Source organism: Dermacentor variabilis, chromosome 2, assembly GCF_050947875.1.
Source record: "Dermacentor variabilis isolate Ectoservices chromosome 2, ASM5094787v1, whole genome shotgun sequence".
NCBI lineage: Eukaryota > Metazoa > Arthropoda > Arachnida > Ixodida > Ixodidae > Dermacentor > Dermacentor variabilis.
In genome coordinates, this window is record NC_134569.1 from 20,551,668 (window position 1) to 20,572,254 (window position 20,587).

Here is a 20,587-nt window from a genome sequence, read left to right on the forward strand (position 1 = left end):
CTTTAATCGCATCGCTCGCCGGCGCTGGCCCGATACGATCGGCACGTATGCTTTCTAGTTCAAAGCGCTCCCAGCAATAGTTATCAGAATCACTCCCACTACTTGTGTCCTACGTCTGCGATTTCTACGATGGCGATTTCGGTCGGGCACGTCGGGCTGGCCCTTCTTCTACCAGTGTCGAGCTCGGGCCGGGCCAAGAAACTGCGGCCCGTGCACATCCCTAACAGTAGGCAAAAAGAAAAAAAAAAGAAAAAGAAAACGTTCCACGTGCGCCGATTTATCCAGCGCTTAACTCAAGCTTTGGCCAGTCATTGCATATAAAAAAGGATGGGCATGGATGAGCCACACGAGGCAACGACTTATCGAATAACTAGCGCTCCCCGACATGCTTGACATACTTTTCGCAATGCAGTGTAAAAGCACATCTCCGCATCAACCTGCTCGAGCACGAGTTGTCGCGTCAAGACATACGCGGAGACGTATGGCCGAAGTCCGTGCAGGCTTCACGCGCGGTGCTTACGGCGAACGCCCCACGGGCAGGCACGCGCGCGCCGACGTAGTAAATTTCTTTCCAGGAACGTTACACGTCGCGAACACGAGTAAAAGACGCGGGTGTACGCGAGTCGCGCGTGTATCCAGGTAACCACAGCAACGGATGGATGGAGCGCGTGGCACAAAAACCACCGAGGCGACATACCATCCCCCTCGGCCTTCTCCTCGCCGTTCGTGACCTTTTAACTTCGGCAGCAGCATCAGCGCGGCACGCCCCCCACGCGGGCTGAATGAATGCGGCGCCGAATATCGCAGCCGGGCCAGCCGGAACCTCTCGGCGCGCTGCTTTACATACGAGCGGGCGTGCGTTTCCGGCGCGTGGAACACGCTCGCTTGGCTGCCCGAGACGCCAATTACAAACGATGCTGCCGAACCGACGGCGGCTTCTCCTTGTTCCTCACCCAACGTGTTTCGAGTGCGCTGCGCCGAACCACAGCAGTGCAGCGCTGCAAAGCCAAGAGCTGGCGCCAGCGGAAAAGAGGCCCAGCTTCAGCAAAACGTGGAGCTGGCTGTCCGCACGTAACTATTGCAACCTTGTAGCTCTATGAGACTGTGTGCTACGCGCTACCTTGCTTTTCTTTTTGGCATGCAGTGGAATAACGCTGAATATTCCAGAGAAACGGTGACAAAGCTTGAAAAAGTTGTAAAGCCATTGGATATTCTTGTTCACTGTTCATAAATTTATTTCATAGTTATTTGACTTCTTTGCTATCGTCTTATACTCAATATTTATTATTTAGTCCGGTGCCAACACTTTGCTCCACGTCCCCTTCCTTTAAATGAAGACCCCTGTTAGTGATTAAAGGTAAATAAGATCAGTTCGATTAAGCAAGAATCGGTCTGTTTACTGCGCTATATTGCACAAAGGAGAAAGAGATTGACACACACACACACACACACACACACACGCGCGCGCGTGTGTGTGTGTGTGTGTGTGTGTGTGTGTGTGTGTGTGTGTGTGTGTGTGTGTGTGTGTGTGTGTGTGTGTGTGTGTGTGTGTGTGTTTGAATTTGTGACGCACATTGCGCACATGTGTATCAGTCTCTTCTTGCTCGCTGCATAACAGTATAGCGCAGCAAACAGAACGAGGTTCCACCAACTAGGCCCAGTCGAAGCCTTATAATAAGAATAATTGCTGATAGGAGGGAGGTAGGAGGGGGGGGGGAGGGGCGTCCCCGGCAATAACGGTACGTCATCCAAGGAACCAGCGATCAGGAGCGTGTACATACCTGCGATCTCTGAGAACTGGGCTAGTGATTAACGGACGCCACAACTTCCGAAACGTTGCACTGTATTAGCGAGACACGAGTACACCTGTAACCTCCTCGAGCCGCATTTTTCTTGGGGTGCGCCGGCTCGTTCCTCCCAATCCCCACGCCTCCCACTTACTTGTGCTTCTTTGTTTCCTTCTCCGCCATAACGTTTTTTTTCTTCAACGGAATGCGCTGCCCCCTCGCACAAACACAATCGCGTTCGCGCCTTCTGCGTGCAAGCCCGAGCTGCCTCCGCACTGCTGCCGTGCACAGTAGACAAACGAGCAACGAGATGCGCGGAAGATTACGTTAGAGGCCCGTTCCCTGCCCCGCGTGGGCGCACCCCTTTAACTGAATTCAAGGCCGTAATCCTACGGGGGGGCCCGCGGCGCGTGGGATGGGCGTTCTGTTTACATGGTTCCTGGAGCGTTTTATTCTTTACGCATGCTCCTCTTACCTTCCAGGTGCGGTCGGGTTTCGGGACCTCTTTTATCTCGAGACTTCGGGCGCGCTACCATATACGGAACCGGTCAATTTAGGACCGGTGCACCGCAAGATACCGCGAGGTTCCGTGACTTAGGGGCGGAGGCGAAATACCCTGCGCAAGTTAGCGGTGAAACCTAATCGCGGGTCTCGGGACGAGACAGATTTATTTCGGGCATAACGACAGTTGCCAATTGACAGGCCAAACAAAAGCGGTTGGGATAGCTAGGAGCAAGTGCACGGCTATTGCCTCCTGCTTCTTCTTACGTATTTCTTTTTTGCCCTCAGCAATAAGCGAGCGTTCGCTTATGTATACCCGAACACGTGAAAGATTATAGAAGAACCAACTCGTCGCTTCGTAAATCAAAGTGGATCACTGAGCGACAGATCGCAATCCACGTAGGTGGTGGCTGCTGCAGGTGGTGGTAACCTGGCCGCCAGGGCCAACAATTTCTGCGCCCGAGCGCCGCTCACCAAAAGGCAACGTGCACTATCATGTTGTTAAGCTTGTTTAGAACCTTGAATCAATCTGAGTTTTCTCCTTCGTGATCTTTTATTGCGAACGCCTGACCCGCCGTATGGCAGTACGTCGCAGCGCACACCTTCTCTGATGGGTTATACGAAAAAAAAATTAATTAAAATTAAATTCTAGGGCTTTACGTGCCAAAACCACGATATCATTATGAGGCACACCGTAGCCGGGTCTCCGGAAATTTCGACCACCTGGGGATCATGAGTTATACGAAAATGAGCTTACTTAATCTTTGTTTTCAATTAACACAATGAATCGTTCTGGTGATGCTTCGGCACAGACATGACATCTTTAAGTTCGTGTTTGTCCCCTGTTCATCATCAGTTTTGCACCAAGCGATAACGTGCAGTGACTGGGAGTATAGCTGACAGACTGGAGGATGGCTACTAAAACAAAAGGGACAAGTACCAGCAATACGCACATGGTCACTATACCAGCATGTAGTGCATAGCCGACTATAAATGCTCTCCTGCAAAATACGCGTAACCAAATGGTAAGAGACAGCGTGTTTAATCCTTCATTTCGCGCAGGCTCAGCCGCCCATCTATAGAGCCGGTACCGGGACAACCAAAAGTGGCGACGCGACATGCAGCTCTACGCGCATTGGAAACGATGCAGTATAGTAGACCCGAAAAACACTTCAAAAAGTGCAGGGCTTAACGACCGAGCGCAGCGGCATTGTTTCGCTAACGAACTCGAAGGTGTCGCACTCCCCGCCGTTGCTGTCGGGGACCGGTAGCCTCGTCGGTGACAAAGGCGGCGCGACAGCGTCGACGGCGCAAGAAATAACGGAGAGGACGAGGACTCCAGCCAGTGGGGCTCGGCACGGCAGCCGAACACGGCGGGAACCATGAATCATCACCGCCATCTACGGAGGGCGAGAAGGATCCCAGGAACGCGCTTTCTGCGAACGTATCCGACTCCCCCTGTTTCTGTAGTTGCCGAACCGCGGCACGGTTTTGCCAACGCGTCCTCCCAAGCAGGCGCTGCCCGCATGGTGTCTAAAGCTAAAACGACGAGGAGAAAAGTCGAAAACACGCACCTCGCACAGCTAGCTGAAGAACTGCAACACAGCGCTCTTCTCAGACGACTCCGTTGAAGCGCCTACCATGTTATACACACGACCAGTTGCGTGGGTTCAGCAGATCGTTTCCTTACGATGTGCAAATGTCACCAGTTGCCATCAGTTCCTCCTACATAACTGCAGATAAATGCTACCTGTTCCTTGAAGATAAGTCCGACCCGCGTTCTGTTTACGCAATCCGAATGCAATTTCACCGCAGAGCACGTCGCCGGTTATATGACTGTCCTTGAACGCAGACAGGCCTCTCAAACCTTGCGTCTTGAAAGAGTGTGAACCACACTGACAAACCAGCGGCAAATGGACGCCAGGGCATGCACCCAGCCGCTAGCATGTGGGAGTGCCAGCTGCGCCATGCGCGAAGCTGCCGCAACTACTCGCTTAAGATCCGCACCTTTCATCTTTGGGGCGGGAAAAGAACTGAAGGAAAAAAACTGCATATGCCCCTCGCTTAACCACACGCTGATAAGCCTGACTCGAGTAAGGCCCGCAGCTCCTGAAAAAAAATTCGAAGAAAACTGCAGCAGGAGTGCCAAAGGAAACTCCCCTAGGCGCTCAAGAACAGTTCTGATCATATGCGCACTGCCTCGTGGCAGTATCCATAAATACTGTACAAGCAAAGAAAGATTCACTTCTCCCAAGCGCAGCAAAAAGTTTTTAGAAATCAAGTTATATTTCTAGATTATTCACTCAACAGTGTATTAGTGTTTAGAACAGAGTGCCAAAGAATACAAAGCGGTGCCCCCTCAAACTATGTGCACGCGTATTTCAATGCAATGTCTCGGGCAGCCAAGCTGGGTAACAAGAAAAAAGGAAGTACAAGGGAGTGCGGACGGTTGCCTCAGCCGGAAGGACATGGTGGGGCATGTAAATACATGCTTTCGCTTGAACAGGCATTGTGTCGTTGCATCTTTCATATTTTTCATATGTACGTATTAAGCAGGCCGAGTGTAATTACGGCTATGATAGAGGACTAAGTATCGCCGCTCTGTCATAAAGAGTCTACGAGTGAGCTCAGGCGGCTTGCCGACAACTGACGGCGCCGATCGCCTCATCAATTAACTTTTTTTCGTGACCCACTTCGTGAGCAGCGCGGCAAACAGCTTTCCGCGTGTACGCAACGCAAGTGAATTTCTTTGTAAAACGATAGCTCGGTTCAGTATGAAGCGGGCGCTTAAAGCTAGGATAGCTCGCCTCCATCTGCAACCGGACTTCAGTTTCGCTTCTTTTTATTCGTCGGTTACCTTTTTTGAAAAGTCAAGGAGGCGGAGAAAAGCGCGTGATATGACAGAGCGTCATTCGTTGCCTTGATGCGCTCGGCAAAAGCATAATGCTAGTGATTCGCTGCTCGTCAATGCTGTGTTCTCACATACGACCTCGAAGCCATATACTGGGCAAGAAGTGCAGGTGCCTTGTATTGCCGTTGTACATACTACCACAGCATGGTCTGTGCATCGACTGCAATGTAAACCCAATCTGTCAGTCTGGTTCCGCTGCTTAGCGTACAAAACACGCTGTTTTGTGCGCTTCTTTTCCATTTCTTGTCTTCTCCTTAAATGGCTTTAAGGGCCAGCATATTGGATTCTGACTGAAATCCTTGTATGTAATAAAGATTAAATTAATTGAATTCTGGGGTTTTAACAGCGACAATGTTATGAGGCACAGCACAGTGGGCGAATCCGGATTAATTTTGACCATCTATAGTTCTTGAACATCTGCACCTAAGTCTAAATACACGAACGCTTTTGTATTTTGTCCCCACCGAAATGCGGTCACTGCGGCCGGGATCGAACCAGCGACCTCGAGCTCAGCACTGCAACGCCATATATCCACCCATTTAAATACCGCGGCAGGTCCTCCTATGCAATGCGAAACACCCGACATTTATTTTGCCACTAAGACTGATAAAGCTTGACGACGCAAAGTGCAGTCGATAATCTCTCGCGATGCTGGATCAGCTTTCTTGTCTATTCATCTAAACCAATCACACCAAAAACCATATTTTGATTTTTTTTTCTCCCCCCTCCCCCCATTTTTCTTTACTCCATGGCAGATAAGCACGAGGCGAGGAAGTGCCAGGTGTCATAAAACCACCGGAAATTGGAGACTAAAGGAATAGCACTTTGTCACTTTGTTTAACAGCAACAGGAAACTGGCACAACTTGACACTCTGTGAGCGTAAAGGAGACTGCACTCGGAACTCCCAATACCGAAGTTCCATGTCTATACGGTTTAGCTGCAATCCCGCTACAATTGTATCGCGTCCCAGAACTTGCCAACACAACACAGGTCACACGGAATGCTATTGTATTGTAGAAAAACCACGAGCACGGTATAAATAAAAGAGCTGCAGACTACTGCATTGCGTCATACAATCATTTGGACTATAAGTGCGCACCAGGTTGTTCTGACAATTCAAAATTGTTCCCACAGCACCGCCAAATCATTATCTGCACAAGGCTTATATGGGCCGTTCAGGCTCAATAAGCGTCGGCGGCAATCCTGTGTGTCAATTGATCGTTGACAATCGCTTCGCGTGACAAAGAGCTTTCACCTTATAGGAATATGGCAGCTAGTCATCAGCGTTGTTCGACGACTTCATTAGGAACAGCGCTGAACGAACATTGAGACAACGCGGGTATATGCGCCAGCGTTAGCGTACATGCACGAAAACGCGGATATAATGTATATATAATCGCCGAATCGCACACAGACACTCGACAGCAACACACCGACCGCTCACCTGTTTGCGCTGCTGCAAGGATTGTCCGTGGCAGGAACAGCGGCAACCCGGCGATGGGCTCCGCACTATGCTGATGACCGCCTTGCGACGTTTCTTGGACTTCCCCAGGCAGCCCCACATGTTGGACCAAGTTCGCGCACACTGCGCTCAAATTTCGAGCGAATAGGAACTTTTGTGCGCGGCCAGCAGTCAAACTCTGACGGCGTCAGCAGCGTGCGAAGCAAGCCATTCGCCAGCAGGCTCGATCCGCGTTGCTCTTCGCGCGCTATCTGCGATGGTCACCGCTAGTGTATCGCAGAATTTCTATCACTTGTCGCCCTCGCGGTCTTCGCTCAACTTCGAAGCGCACGCTTGGGACGGCAACTTGGGGCATCGTTTCCTTTTCTTCATCTGCTCTGCTTCTTCACGCTCGCCGTTACCTCAGAGAGACGTCTTGTCCTGCATCTGAACCCGCTCTTCCAACGCAAAGTGACTCAGTAAGCCGTTGCGCGGAAAGCAGGCGAAACCACAAGGCGTGCAGATGCTTCCAACATGCGCCGCTCTCTTTGCAGGCACGCGTTTTCGGACTGAGGCTGTAATCCTGGGTATCTTCCTCTAGCGTGTGCAGTAAAATCAGGGTCGATCGGTGACGTCGCAGTGAAGACGACGCTTGTCAGCCGGCGAATGACTCTCGGAAGAGGTATCCGACCTTCGTGCGATGCCTCGTATCCTGTGAGGTCGATTGTCGGTTGGCAGCTGTCGTCGCGACGGGAAACCAACAGGCTCACGAGCGGTCGTTGGGGTTGATCTCCGTTGCGCCCGCACAGGGACGACCTCGAGCTTCGCTCGCAGAAGAAGCACGGCGCGGTGCACGTCAGGCGACGAGGCACCGGCCAGTCGCGTCGGCGGCAGACAAACGCTCAGGCCGAATCGCAAGCCGGCGGCCGGCGGCGATCATTCCGCACCCAGCACACTATAATCGCCGAGGTGAGAGAACACGCGGAGGGCGAGGGAAAGGACGCTCACGATGCGCGCGCGATTTCGGCTCGCGCCGTGCGTTACGTGCGATAGGCAGCGGACGAGACTCGACTGCGTCTATCGGCGGTGAAGAGGTTGGGCGTGCACGACCGACCTTCGCCACGCTCGAGCGAGGATGTAGAAACGTTCCCGATAGGTGACGACGCCCATCGATGACCTGGCCGCGCGAGGAAGTGCTGCGGTGTCGCCGAACGCGCGGTGACCACGGGTCGGGGGTGACGACGCAGGCGAAGCGCGGCGACTGCTCGAGCGCGTGCTTTTCAGGAGAAGCGTCCGCGGCTGTAGACCGCGGGCGACCAGCTGCGCGGGCAACCGCGTGCGCTGCTTCTCGCAGCGTGCGTATACACGCAGCACGCACGCACTCGCCGGGAACCGCAGCCCGTATGCGTGGCGCGTCGAGCGTTGACGGAAGACGCTGGGAGCGCCCGCTGCTGCTGCTGTCGATGGCGTTTACTCAGCAGTTTGCCGAGAATTGACATTCATCAATTCGGGCTACCGACACTCTCGCCTGCCGTCTTCCTGGCGTGTCGTGCGTATGGGCTGCAATGAGAGCGTCCTTGGGAAAGACGATGTCCGTTTTCTTTGTTCAACTTTCTTATTGTGACGTTTCTACGACGTGAAAAGTTGGAATATCGCTCTCATCTCTCAGTAAATAAGAACAGCCAGAGCATGCGGGACAATAGTCTCGTGGAAGTGGCTGATCGTTGTCTGTTGCCTCTCCTTCCCGATCTTGCTCTACAGTCTCCTGCCGTTCACGACCGCAGAGAATAAGGAAGATGCGAAAAATTAGCAACCGCAACAGCCGAATATATATATTCAAACCTCTTAGGCACTTTCTTTAATCTCCAATATTGGCTGTCACAGAATTTGACGAGTTATGGATATAATTATACTAATAATTGGTTGCCACACCTATTGAATCATTTCTTTACACGCAGCGGTTACAGTAGCACACGAAGCCGTCGTTGCCCCTTCAAGTATTTGTAGGCGGCTTTGGACAGCAGCAAGTTATGTCACGAAGAAAAAAAAATTAAGCACGCTGTCGCTCGCCTTCCAAGAGAGACCGCACCGGGTTTCTGACGTAGAGCGCACGACCGGTGACGAAGCGAAGCGCAAAGTGGCAGGCGACAAGGCGAAGTCTCAGGCGTTTATTTTCGCTTTCTTCCTCGGAATGCGCTCCCGTTATTTACAGTCGCCTCCCCTTCAGAGCGTACGTCACCCTCCAGCGCGCACACATCTGTATCTCACGGGCTGACTGGTTCCGGCTACTCCTTTTTATTATTTCGCCTCTTGCGCTTGTTTACTTATTGACTCCTGCTCCCGCTCTTCACTTCTGCAACGTGCGCCTCTGATCTGCGTTCCGCAGTCGGGGTATAAACACAAAAACAGGCACGAGACAGCACGCAGACGGTCTTGGCTTCTGAAAACACGCTTGGCCCAGATTCCTCTAATGCGCTCCCCCCGCTAGCCGGCTGTGGCTAATGCTCCAGAAAAGCGGTGTCTCGGGACAGCTGGCATAGACGAACCGAGGTCATGCAATTAAATCAAAATGAGCGAATGAATGGAGAGGCGACCAGCGTAACCTTAAATTCCACTGTCGTTGCACTGTTTGCCTGACTATACGTATTGCTTCTCAGCTCTTTCATATAGAGCAAAACAACAGCAATGCGAGGTCCGTGCTCTGTTCCATGTCGCCGAACGCGAGAAACAATGGCGCAACTACTCAGCATGCACGAAAGGTGCTCGAAAAAAGGAAAGTGACAGCTATAGGATGTGCTATGACAACTTTCCCAACCGTGACGACAGAAGCCACTACAGCTACGCGAGACAAAAGCGCACGCGCGCGGTTTTCCGCCAGACTGGCAATAATCTCGGCGCCGTCCTTGAAACTGCGGTGACGGGCGCGTTCAAGTTCGCAGACGAGCGTGTAAAGAGAAGGAAGTTGGAAGAGCAGAATTGACGGGGGAAAAAATATATCATCCGCTTGCTGAGATGGTGTTTCTCGGGAAACAAATACGCAACGGGCTCAGTAGATCGCGCGCCCAGTGCAACTTTTCTCAAGCGCTGTAGCAGTTACCGCAAGCAGTGACTTATGCAGGACGCAAAGCACGTTTTGACCAGCGCGAGCTCTTTTCGCAAAATATATCCGGCCGTGACGAAGTTGACTATCTTCTTTTCTAAGGCACGGTCGGAACCATCACCTCATAGCACCCAAATTCGCGCAGAGGTGGCATTCTCAGTAACTGAAGCAGATATCCTGAGTGAAGTCTGTAGCACGACGCAGGGAATGCACCGGGCAGCTGGAGACCTTCGAGCGAAAGATCTTGTCACGGCGAAGTCGGCTTCTCCTGTCAAGGCACATTTACAGTCGTTTCCAGTCGCCGCCAAAAAGCCCCACCGACGACCATGGTCGCAGCTCCAACAGGCACGACATCCAGCTTGTTCTTCCACGGCGATTCAACGGGCTCCGTGCGAAGAAACCACCGGCGAGTCGACGCACGTGGCGAAAGATCCGGTATTCCGTGAGAGGCGATGCAAGAGTGCAAGTGTTGCGTGGCGAGCGTATTATCGTATCCGAAAGCGGCACTAACGAGAGACGGCGGCAGCAACAAACAACCACGAACCGCGTCGGGGCGACGAAAAGCACTACGCACTCGTGCGCCGGACTCGGCTGCTGGTAACGAAAGCGAAACAGAAACAGAGCGCGAAGTTGTTGCGCGCGCGACTGGCGCGGAGAACGAAGCGGCGCTCACGCACGCGCCGCTTTCGGCGGCCGCCGGCACTCGCGTCGGCTGCTGCCGCCGTGCGTGCAGGGGGCGTGGCTTTGGGCCGTGCGCGCACGCGCGGACTACACGACGCGGGGAGAGGGGGCGGCACTACGCAGAAAGACCGCGAGCACGGGAAGGCGACGCCGGGAGGAGGTGGAAGCCGTGGTTGGCACGTGAACGGATTCGGCAATGCACTGCCGACGGGCCCTGTCCCGACCACGGCATACGGTGGTAGCACGCATACTTATTTGATAATGTGACGGCTCGACTGATGGAAAGCGTGGAAAACGGTGTACTAATTTAAAGTTTCGGGCCATCTACTGCATTCTAACCAGCGGAAAGTACGACGATGGAACTGGTCACATCAATATCTTAGTTTTGGTCTAAAGAGGGGAAACAAGTGTATGCACTGAAAAGCGCCTTTCTGGACGCGAATGTTGGGTAGGAGATTATTACATACAATAGAGAGTTTTAGAATAGGGGCCCCAAACGTTTTGGGGCCCCCCAAAAATAGCGTCGAAGCCACTGCGCATGCGCGAGACGCAAAGTGCGTTTGGGTTTTGCGTTGGGAACGCTATTTCACCGATTTAGCGGGAGCCCAAATAGCGGCCCCAAAAGCTTTGCGTCAGCAAACATGGCGGCACCCATCGAAGCGACGGCTACGGCTCCAGCCTAGCACCAAACTGGGTTCGATTCTTGGTAACGCGTGAAGTTCGCAAGCTAGGAGAAGTGACTGCGGTTATCGCTTTCTCTCAACTAGCGTGCGTTATGAAAATTGATTCATTAGACGCCGCTGATTCCGAATTCGATTGTGGATTTTATGGCTCGTAGGCCTAACACGGCTAAGCTTGGTCTGTGAAGGCACGTAAAGTTGGTTTGCTCAAAACAAGCGCAACTTAATTGTTTGCTGCTTACACAATACCCTCTAAATTGTAATTAAATGCGAATACACGCAAGTCATAATTACTATTCCTATCATAAAATGGTATAGTTTATTTAATTATTCGTAATAGCTTTTCTTTGACGCCGTAGTGGCGCTGTCAGCGCAACACGCTATCCGCAAACGCAAAACCCTATTCTAAAACTCTTCACTCCTGCGTGCCCCGACGATAACACCCGCAAAGCTCTTTCGGGCCCCAAACTATTGCGGCCCCTGTTCTAAAACGCGCTAATTCCTCCTTGTCGCTCTCTTTTGTCCTGTTTGCACATGACAGATGCACTGCTCTCTAAATGGCGCACTGTTAGGTGAATTGGCCCATGGTCGCCTATGAACAATGCGCATATTATATGCCCTCGAGCAAAGTTCAAGATTAAAAAGAAAGAAAAGGAAAGAAAGCACACAAACAAGACGACAATACAGTTGCTACAGAAAACTAATAAGCACTTGCGCCTGTGTTAGCTTCATTTTCTCTCAAAGATCTGTTCCTAACCTAGCATAACCTATCGAAGTATAGCTGAAGAGAATATTCGTGCAGTGCAGCTTTGAATTCCACAGTTTCGACACAGAGCTTTTGTCATAGGCAACTGCGCCATCTACACTGCCGCTTGTCGTTAGAATTGAACATTTTCACCACGATCACAAAGATAGCACTTACAGTTTTCCATTGCCGGTCAGTGTCCGGGTTTTGTACATAGTGCGAGTTAAGTGCAATTAGCGCATCCTCGTCATTCACGTTTACGTCACCACCACGCTACAACGTGGAGGAAAAAAAAAAGAAAAGACTAACACAGAGCTCCAGAGGCCAAGGTCAGTGTGTGTGTCGCACGCAGCGCAGCTGGCGGCTGACACGAAACCGCAGCATGTGGTGAGGAACATCGCCACCTAACAGGCTAAATAAAAAAAAGAAGAAAAAGATAAAAGAAGAAACAGACAGTACCCAAGTGGTTGATTTGTGTAAGCGTGTGATGCCAGGTTTCGCTAGAAAGAAAGAAAGAAAGAAAGAAAGAAAGAAAGAAAGAAAGAAAGAAAGAAAGAAAGAAATATGCGGATACCACGCACTGTGGGAATCGATGTAAGCGAAGTTTTGTAAGCTGTTCGCTTTGACTGACGATAATTAGCGGTGATGTTGGCGGCGAATGTGTAGTTTCTTCAGCGTTTAGCCCAATGCGAGAATGGTGAGTTGATGTTAAACGTTACCTTGCGTGCAACACTGCTGTTTGTCTTCATAGTCCACGGAACACACATGTTAGCTTGAAGCGTGGTCATGCCTCATTGTTCATAATCTCTGAGAACATTATCATTGCCTTACATGGCACATCGTATTATGGCAGAAGTGTTAAACTTTAATTGAATTATGGGACTGTACATAATTCAATTCATTATTATAATTTTATGCCCGCTCCAAGCGCTCTCTTCAGGCTATGGACGATTGTAATGTTTACACTACTATCACAACCCAGCACGCGACCTCCACATCCCAGCAACTGCATTTTTGTCGCATAGGAAAGAAAGCATAGCACGTTCCATATGCACAAACTGTGAAACGCTGCCGCGGCGGCGCCGGCCGGCATGCGCGGAGGCGAGCGACACCTGGTGGGGTTGCAAGCAACCCAGTGTCACGCGCGGCAAGACCATCACAGCAGCAGCAGCAGCAGGGAGAAGAGGCAAAGAAAGCGTCACCTTAAAATAAAGAAACAGATAAATAAATAAAGAACACCTACGAACTGAAAATAAGTAGTCCAATGAAAATCGAGAACACCAGAGAGGCAAGTTCTAATTGCAATTTTGTTTATCTATTCGAAAGAACGGTGCATGTTTTTATTTTGTCAGGAAAAATGCATTGCCGAACATACGACAGAATCATAAACAGAAGCAACAACGTAGAAGTGAAAAAGAAAGCGCGTTTCACAAAGACGTTTAGCTCTTGCAGAAGAGCTGTGAGTTCACAAAACGTGCGGGCAATATGCCAACGATGAGTTGGCCCCTTACTCAAGATGAATGATAGTAGTCACCTCTGCAATATACTATCGGTAGCATAAACAACCCTTTGCACAGTGCCATGCATTCTATAGATTACGGACGCAAAGCGAACGGCAGCTGCCACTGCAGTGTGTGAATTCCTAGTAAATAATAGTGAGGCAGCTCAGAAAAAATGCGTTTATTGCACAGTAGTAACATGTATACTATTCGTAATGTGGTAATGAACGGCATAGAAATATCTCTGCGTGTTTGCTTCTAGAGAAGATGCCCTTCGTATACGTGAAAATTGGATTTTGTGTCGAGGCGTTACATAACGGCGCGCCACTGGCGTAGACATAATTAACAGAAGAAAAAAAATAGTAAGAAAATAGAAAATTGTACTGCTCATGATAAGATGCCTTACTATCGCTCCAGGTTGCATCAACAGGATGTGAAAGCGTTGCAATGTATCTGAATATCCAGACGCTATATATAATTTTATCTTCTTAATTCACTGGAATGGTATCGCTTAGTTATCACTTGCCACTGAAAAAACAGGTTCATATGCGCAACCACGGACAAATGGAAATTGAACGGGGTATTTCAAATCAAACCAACAAGCGTAGAAGCACGTACTGTTATGATTGGGGGTTCAATCCCATCGCTCGTGATCCGTTGTCAAGATTGGAGTCGGGCATGAATTAGAAGGTAGCTGGCCCATGCCGTCGTCCAACTTTTCCACGCTGAGGACGTTGATGAAGGGAAGGACTGCTTCTCATCGAGAACGAGGAATATGGGTTTATTTACAGTATTTATATCAATCTAACATGACTGTTTGAGAAAGTACATCAGTATAACATGACTGCTTGAGAGAGAGAGTCCCGAGCAGCCGCACAACAGCGGTTTTTAAACACTCGGTCCTCTCCCGATGCAAGGTGATGCGAACGTTCGTTTAGTCATCGCAAACTAGCCGCCTCTCCGCGGCACGGTTTACACACACACACGCACAAACGCATACACACAGGTGTTTACGGTCCGAAACCGACACCACACGAATTTCATAGAACTCGGAGCCGTTCCGGGTAGCGCGTTGTCTTGCGTCTTGTTCGATGCGTGGGAAGGAGCGCAAGACGGCGTTCCGCATTGGGGAGTTTGGGAACAATAGTTGGCCCGCCGAACTCATTCCGTCACGACGGCGATGAGGCTAGAGGTTGGCGGCGGTTTCAGCACAAAGCCTGCTTCATCGAACGCATCCTAGCTGAAGCGACGGAGAGTGGGGGATGCGCGTATTGTTCCTCGACGCAAAGTCGATTTAGTCACGCCGTGGCTAGAGGTTGGCGGCGATGCTCCCGGGATGTTGCCTCCACAGTCGCAACGGGTTGGCAAAACTTTGCACTGCAGCTGGCCGTTCTTAACAGTGCTTAAGAGGGCGTATGTGCTCGACCGGAATTTCGAGGTGCATTATACCGTTTTTTCGTTCGGGGAAATACAGACATTTATATGAACGAAATAGACGAACAAATATCTTGCTTTCCTTTCTTGAAACGTCTGTTAGCTTTGGGAGCAAACAGCTCTAGCACGGGGCACAGAACAAGAAGACGCGAAGACCCGGGTCAGCGTTGTTCGCTCCCAAATATGTAGGAACCAGCGTACCAAGTCGCTCTAGCGACTTGGTGAGCTAGCTGGTACATGTATTCCATGTAGTAGCTATGGTTCACATATATGATAACTGACATAGTAAATGTAGTTCATGACAATATGCTGCGGCGGTTCCCTGAGGCTGATAAGCACAACTATTTTTAAAATATGAGACATAGCCTTAATGAGACCACAATAGACGAAAGGTACCAATATGCCCTTGAGTGTTCGATGACCCTCAAAGAATCCTAAAGCAAACTGTTAGGTATGACCACATGTATAAGTAAGGAACGCCTTCATTGCATTACTGGCACCTTACTTATTATTATTTTTACCATGCTCTACTAGCTCACCTAGTGTTAGGCAAGCATCAACCAGGCTACTGCGTCCATTGCGGCAGTGGCCATTAGAAATCATCATGACGCATGAGCCCCGCACGGTGAAATGCGCAGACAGCTCTGATCAACGCGGTTCCATCGCAGTGTAGTTGTTGCGTTCGTGTCCTGCTCTTGTTCAACGCAAGCGTCGGCGGTTCTCTACACGCCACCTGTGCATGCTTTGACATTGATCGAAGACATACCGGTAGCATCCAAGCTTAGCTGTTCATGCCGATGTCAGCGTTCAACCGCAGGAAAAGAAAAACAAAAGAGGGAACAACTCAGCAGCGCGCGTCTCAATGGCGCTTCCCACCTGTTATCCAATGGACATGGGTATTACTATTTAAAAAAAACAATAGGGCTGGTGGTTTTGAATTATTGGGCCAGATCGGCTTGTGTGAGCGCTCAAGGAAGACAGAGTGAATTCATCGCGTTCCAGGCTCTGTTGCGAGCTATCCGCCTTTGCGATGTAAAGGCGGATGGGCAAGGCAGCACCCGAGGGATGCAGTCACGGCTAAACCTGTTCGTCTTTTTCATGCAGGTCTTTGCCTCGTGCATCGACACTGCTTCTTTTCATCCCGTCGACGGTCAGTGTGCTGCTCCGTGGAATGAACGACATCACCATGTGCCAGTGACGATGCTCTTCCATGCCAACACTGTATTTCGCAACGACACCGATGGCTGCTGCACTGAACGTTGTCGGCATTCGCCATGGCTATCCCAAGTAACATCGACATCATCAAATTTCTTGGAAACCGCCCCTCAAGATTTCTTCGCAAGTGGGCAAGGCAGCACCCGAGGGATGCAGTCACGGCTAAACCTGTTCGTCTTTTTCATGCAGATTAGTAGATATCGAAATTCCTGTGAATTCAAAAGTGATTCCCTCTGTTTGGTCGTGCTGCCTTGCCCAGGCGTCTTGCTTGAATGTTTCGCTGAGTGTTTTGACTCATTTTGTCTGTTTGCACTGTTAAGCGGGGACGTTGAGCTTAATCCAGGCCCAGGGATAGCAGATCAACTCGAAGAAATTCTCCAAAATCAAAAAGCTTCTTCATGTGAACTAAAGGCTATCGGAGTGAAGCTAGACTCGCACATTACCTCGACAAACGTGAGATTGTCTTCCATTGAAGGTAAACTCGAAGTGCTTTCACAGACAGCTAAAAGGATGGAGACATGCGAGCAAACGCTTGTGGAACTAAACGAAGAGATTGCTTCACTAAGGAGAAATGTGGACAACATTGAAAATTATTCTCGACGAAACAATCTGCTCGTGTATGGGATTCAGGAGTGTGAAGCAGAGACAGTAAATAGTCTTAAGGAACATATTCTAACAGAAATTTTTGAACGTAAACTTGAAATAAAAGTAGAGAGCCTAGAAAGCTTACACCGCCTAGGAAGAAAAGCGGCAGGGAAAGTGCGTCCGGTGATTATAAGGTTTTTTGACTTCACTGAAAAAGCGGAACTTCTCAGAAATGCTTCGAAGCTGAAGGGAACTCAAACGTACATTTCGGAAGACTTCTCACCTAGGCTAAGAACAATTAGAAAGCTGCTTTGGGCTACTGCTAAAGATAAGGAGCCTGAGGATAAAGTGTACCTTAAGTATGATAAATTAGTCATTAACAAAGAGGTCTACGCGTGGGACGAAAGGAAAAATCAAAGGGTTAAAGTACCTGAAGCCGCTTCACGCGGTATTGATCACAGCTATGAGAGCGGTGTAACGAAAGCTTCACAACCGGGGAAAAATGCAGGTCGTCCGCGAAGGAAACGCGCCAATGCTTCTAGTACTTGACAAGCCACAGGTTCAGAATCACTGTCTTTTTTTTTACGCCCATGGTTCTTCGAATCAAGCGAAGCATAAACCGCCATCGATTAATATTAATGCCGGTAGTTGTCGTGACGTCAAGACGACCCCATCGCCAGATACGTGCCAGTTACGTGTGATATCCCTGAATGCTAGAAGCATTGTAAACAAAATAGATAGCCTTGAAGTTCTGCTTATTTCTTACGATCCTCACCTACTGATGATTTCCGAGACATGGTTACATAGCGGTATTCTTGACGAAGAAATTGTGCCACCGGACTACGTCATATACAGACGCGATCGCGGCTCACGTGGTGGAGGTGTTGCTGTGATTGCGAAACGTGCAGTAAGCGTAACGCTGCTTGAACAAATTGATCAGCATGAAAGTTTGTTGTTGCACGTTACTGCGCATGGTCTCACTTTTTTTCTTTGTGCTGTGTATCGTGCACCTGATGCAGCGGATTCTTTCATGTATAGTTTATTTGACCGCTTACTGCCTTACCAAAACCGGAACTTAATTATTACCGGTGATTTTAATTTCCCTGCTATTGATTGGGATAAACCGTATTATGGCCTGTCTGCCTCATGTGATATTATTCTTGATCTGATGTTTTCTTTAAACCTTAAGCAAACCGTTCATGCATACACCAGAGAGACATCTGTCTTAGACCTTTTCTTTGTTAGTCAAACCTTTTTTGATGGAGTGCTTAGTGTTGAAGCTGGAATCTCGGACCATCGTCTGTTGTTCTTCTGTTGTGTTTCGTCAGTTGTTGCCGGGATGCGACCAGTTAAAATGATCAAGGACTACGCACGCGCTGACGATAACGCAGTCATCGACTCTTTACAATCACAGTTAGATAACCCTTGCAGCAATGACCTTCATAGTTTATGGCAGCACTTTAAGAATACAGTACAGTATACTATTCAACATTTTGTTCCCCTTAGAAAGGTTTGTATTAATCGCCGCAATCCTTGGATAAGTCGTGAAATCATTCACATGAAACGTAAAGTGAGGCGCTGTAGGAAGAAAAAAATACCTTGTCCGCAACAGTTCCAGGTTCTAAAAGAGGAACTTGCCTATAAGTTAAAACTAGCAAAGTCCCGTTATTTTGACACGACGCTCCCAGAATTTATCAGAAGTGATCCCCAAAAATTTTGGAATTTTCTAGGTCGCAGGACTGACCACTTGACCGAAATTCGAGTTAATAACAGCGTTGTAACCGACTCCACGATCATAGCGCAAGGTTTTAACTCGTATTTTCAAAGCGTGTTCCTTATGGAACGGGCAACCGCAGCTAGAATTCCAGTTGAAGATCCTGGGGACGTACCAACTATCTCTGTGAACGGTGTTGTGTCTATGCTGCGTAAACTCGCAGATAAAGAGTCCGCGGGTCCCGATGGGCTTCCAAATGCCTTTCTGAAGCGTTTTGCAGCACAGGTATCTGTTTTCTTAACGAGGATCTTTCAAGTCTCGTTACTTTCGGGAGATGTGCCGGAGGACTGGAGGATGGCCCGCGTTGTGCCAATTCTAAAAAAAGGGGACAAGCTAACCATTTCTAATTATCGACCAATCTCAATCACTTCCTCTTGTTGCAAGCTGCTTGAACACATAGTATCGGGTTATCTTAACTCCTATCTTGCTGAAAATAACATTTTATCACCTGCACAGCATGGCTTTCGGAAAGAAATGTCCACTGTGACACAGTTAGCTACAACAATTCATGATTTTTCTGCTGTGCTTGATAAATCAGGGCAGATTGATGTACTTATTTTAGATTTCCGCAAGGCATTTGACACAGTTCCCCACAGTAAACTTATTTATAAACTGGAAAGTATTGGCGTCCCTACTTACCTTGTTCATTGGATTAATGCTTATTTAAAACACAGGACACAGTATGTAGAGGTTAATGGTTGTAAATCTGAAGTGCTTCCAGTTACGTCAGGAGTATCCCAAGGAAGCGCTTTAGGCCCGCGGCTCTTCTTAATTTATATTAATGATTTGCCGGCTGCTATTTCCGAAAATGTCTCTGTCAAGCGTTTTGCAGTTGACTGCATTCTCTTCAAGAGCATAACCGAGCGTAATGATCATTACCTCTTACAAAACTCACTATTAGCTGTTCATCAATGGTGCCTTAAATGGAATATGCAACTTAACCTAGATAAAACTGTCCTCTTGCGAATTTCGCGCAAAAAACAGGTTTCTCCTTTCTCTTACAGCCTTCTAAATCTTTCTATTATGGAGGTCACACATCATAAATACTTAGGGGTTACAATAACAAACGATTTAACCTGGTCTGCGCATATTGCAGACATTTGTTCCTCATCATTTTCCAAGCTGTGCTTTCTGAGGCGGAAGCTTAGAGGCGCTCCAAGTAAGCTTAAACGTCTTGCATACATAACGTTCATCAGATCAAAATTAGAGTACGCGTCGGTCTTATGGGCCCCGTTCATAAAGAAGGACATTTACCAGCTTGAGATGGTACAAAGGAAAGCGATTAGGTTTATTTATAACAAATACAGAAGGCTTGATTCACCTACGACACTAATGAAAACAAATAACATCCAACTACTTCAAGTACGTAGGAAAATGTCCCATTTGTTGTTCCTGCATAACCTTTTAGCACATAAACTAAACATTTCGCATCCCGCAGAACTTAAACAGTTATCGTCTATAGACGAACACACCACACAGGAAGTCATTTACTGGAACCAATTTTTGCAAGAACTGAAACATTCAAACACAGTTTTTTCCCGAGGACCGTTTCCGACTGGAACTGTCTTCCAGGGGCCATCTTCCAGTCCCCTAATTTTGTTAAAGCTCTAGAAGAGCATTTGTTTGAGTGAATGAGTGCTGTATATGTACGTATGCGTATATATATGAATGAATATGTACATGTTGTATATATATTTTTCTGCTGGTCTATTAGCGGCAATCAGTTAAAGTGCCGTTCTTTCTTTTTTTTTTCCTTTTTTATGTCACAGTGTATTTACATGCCTTGTATAGCCCCTCCTGCATGGGCCATAACTGTTGGCCTGCAGTATTCTGAAATAAATAAAATAAATAAAATAATGAAAACAGGCTTCTTTTTTTTCATTAATTTATGGCGGAAAATAAATGAGTGAACAACGCACGCCTCTCTCGGATGCTGACCTGTGAATAGCAGCCCATATCCGCGAGAACGCCTCGCTACTACACAGCGCGCGCAGCTCGCGTCAAGGTCCGGGCGCCGAGTGCGAAGCCATCAACAACATCGGGCAGCGATGCGCGAGCGGTTGGCACCGCTAACCTGACGTGAAAGTCCACGGTCTCGGCACCGGCGAGCAGCGCTCGACCCCAGCGCATTCACTCCTGGGGCCGCTCGGACAGAATCAACGCTCGTTCCGGAAGCGGGCTAAAAGCGTCGCATCGCCAGCCAAACAGCCAGGCAACACGGGCTTCCAAGGAG

The 20,587-nt window shown here is 49.0% G+C and overlaps 1 protein-coding gene across 11 annotated transcripts in view; it reads right to left on the reverse strand.

Moving 5' to 3' along the window:
- Nucleotides 1-20,587, reverse strand: part of by (focal adhesion protein tensin) — a 392,943-nt gene that overhangs the window by 120,946 nt on the left and 251,410 nt on the right. Inside the window, exon 1 of one of the 11 annotated variants that reach the window (XM_075679857.1) lies at nt 6,645-10,431. The exons of the other annotated variants lie outside the window; for them this stretch is intronic. Within the exon in view, the coding sequence (XP_075535972.1) occupies nt 6,645-6,764 (120 nt within the window). The 5' untranslated portion in view covers nt 6,765-10,431. Of the gene's footprint in view, nt 1-6,644; nt 10,432-20,587 lie in introns of those variants that run through there. 11 annotated transcript variants of the gene reach the window in all.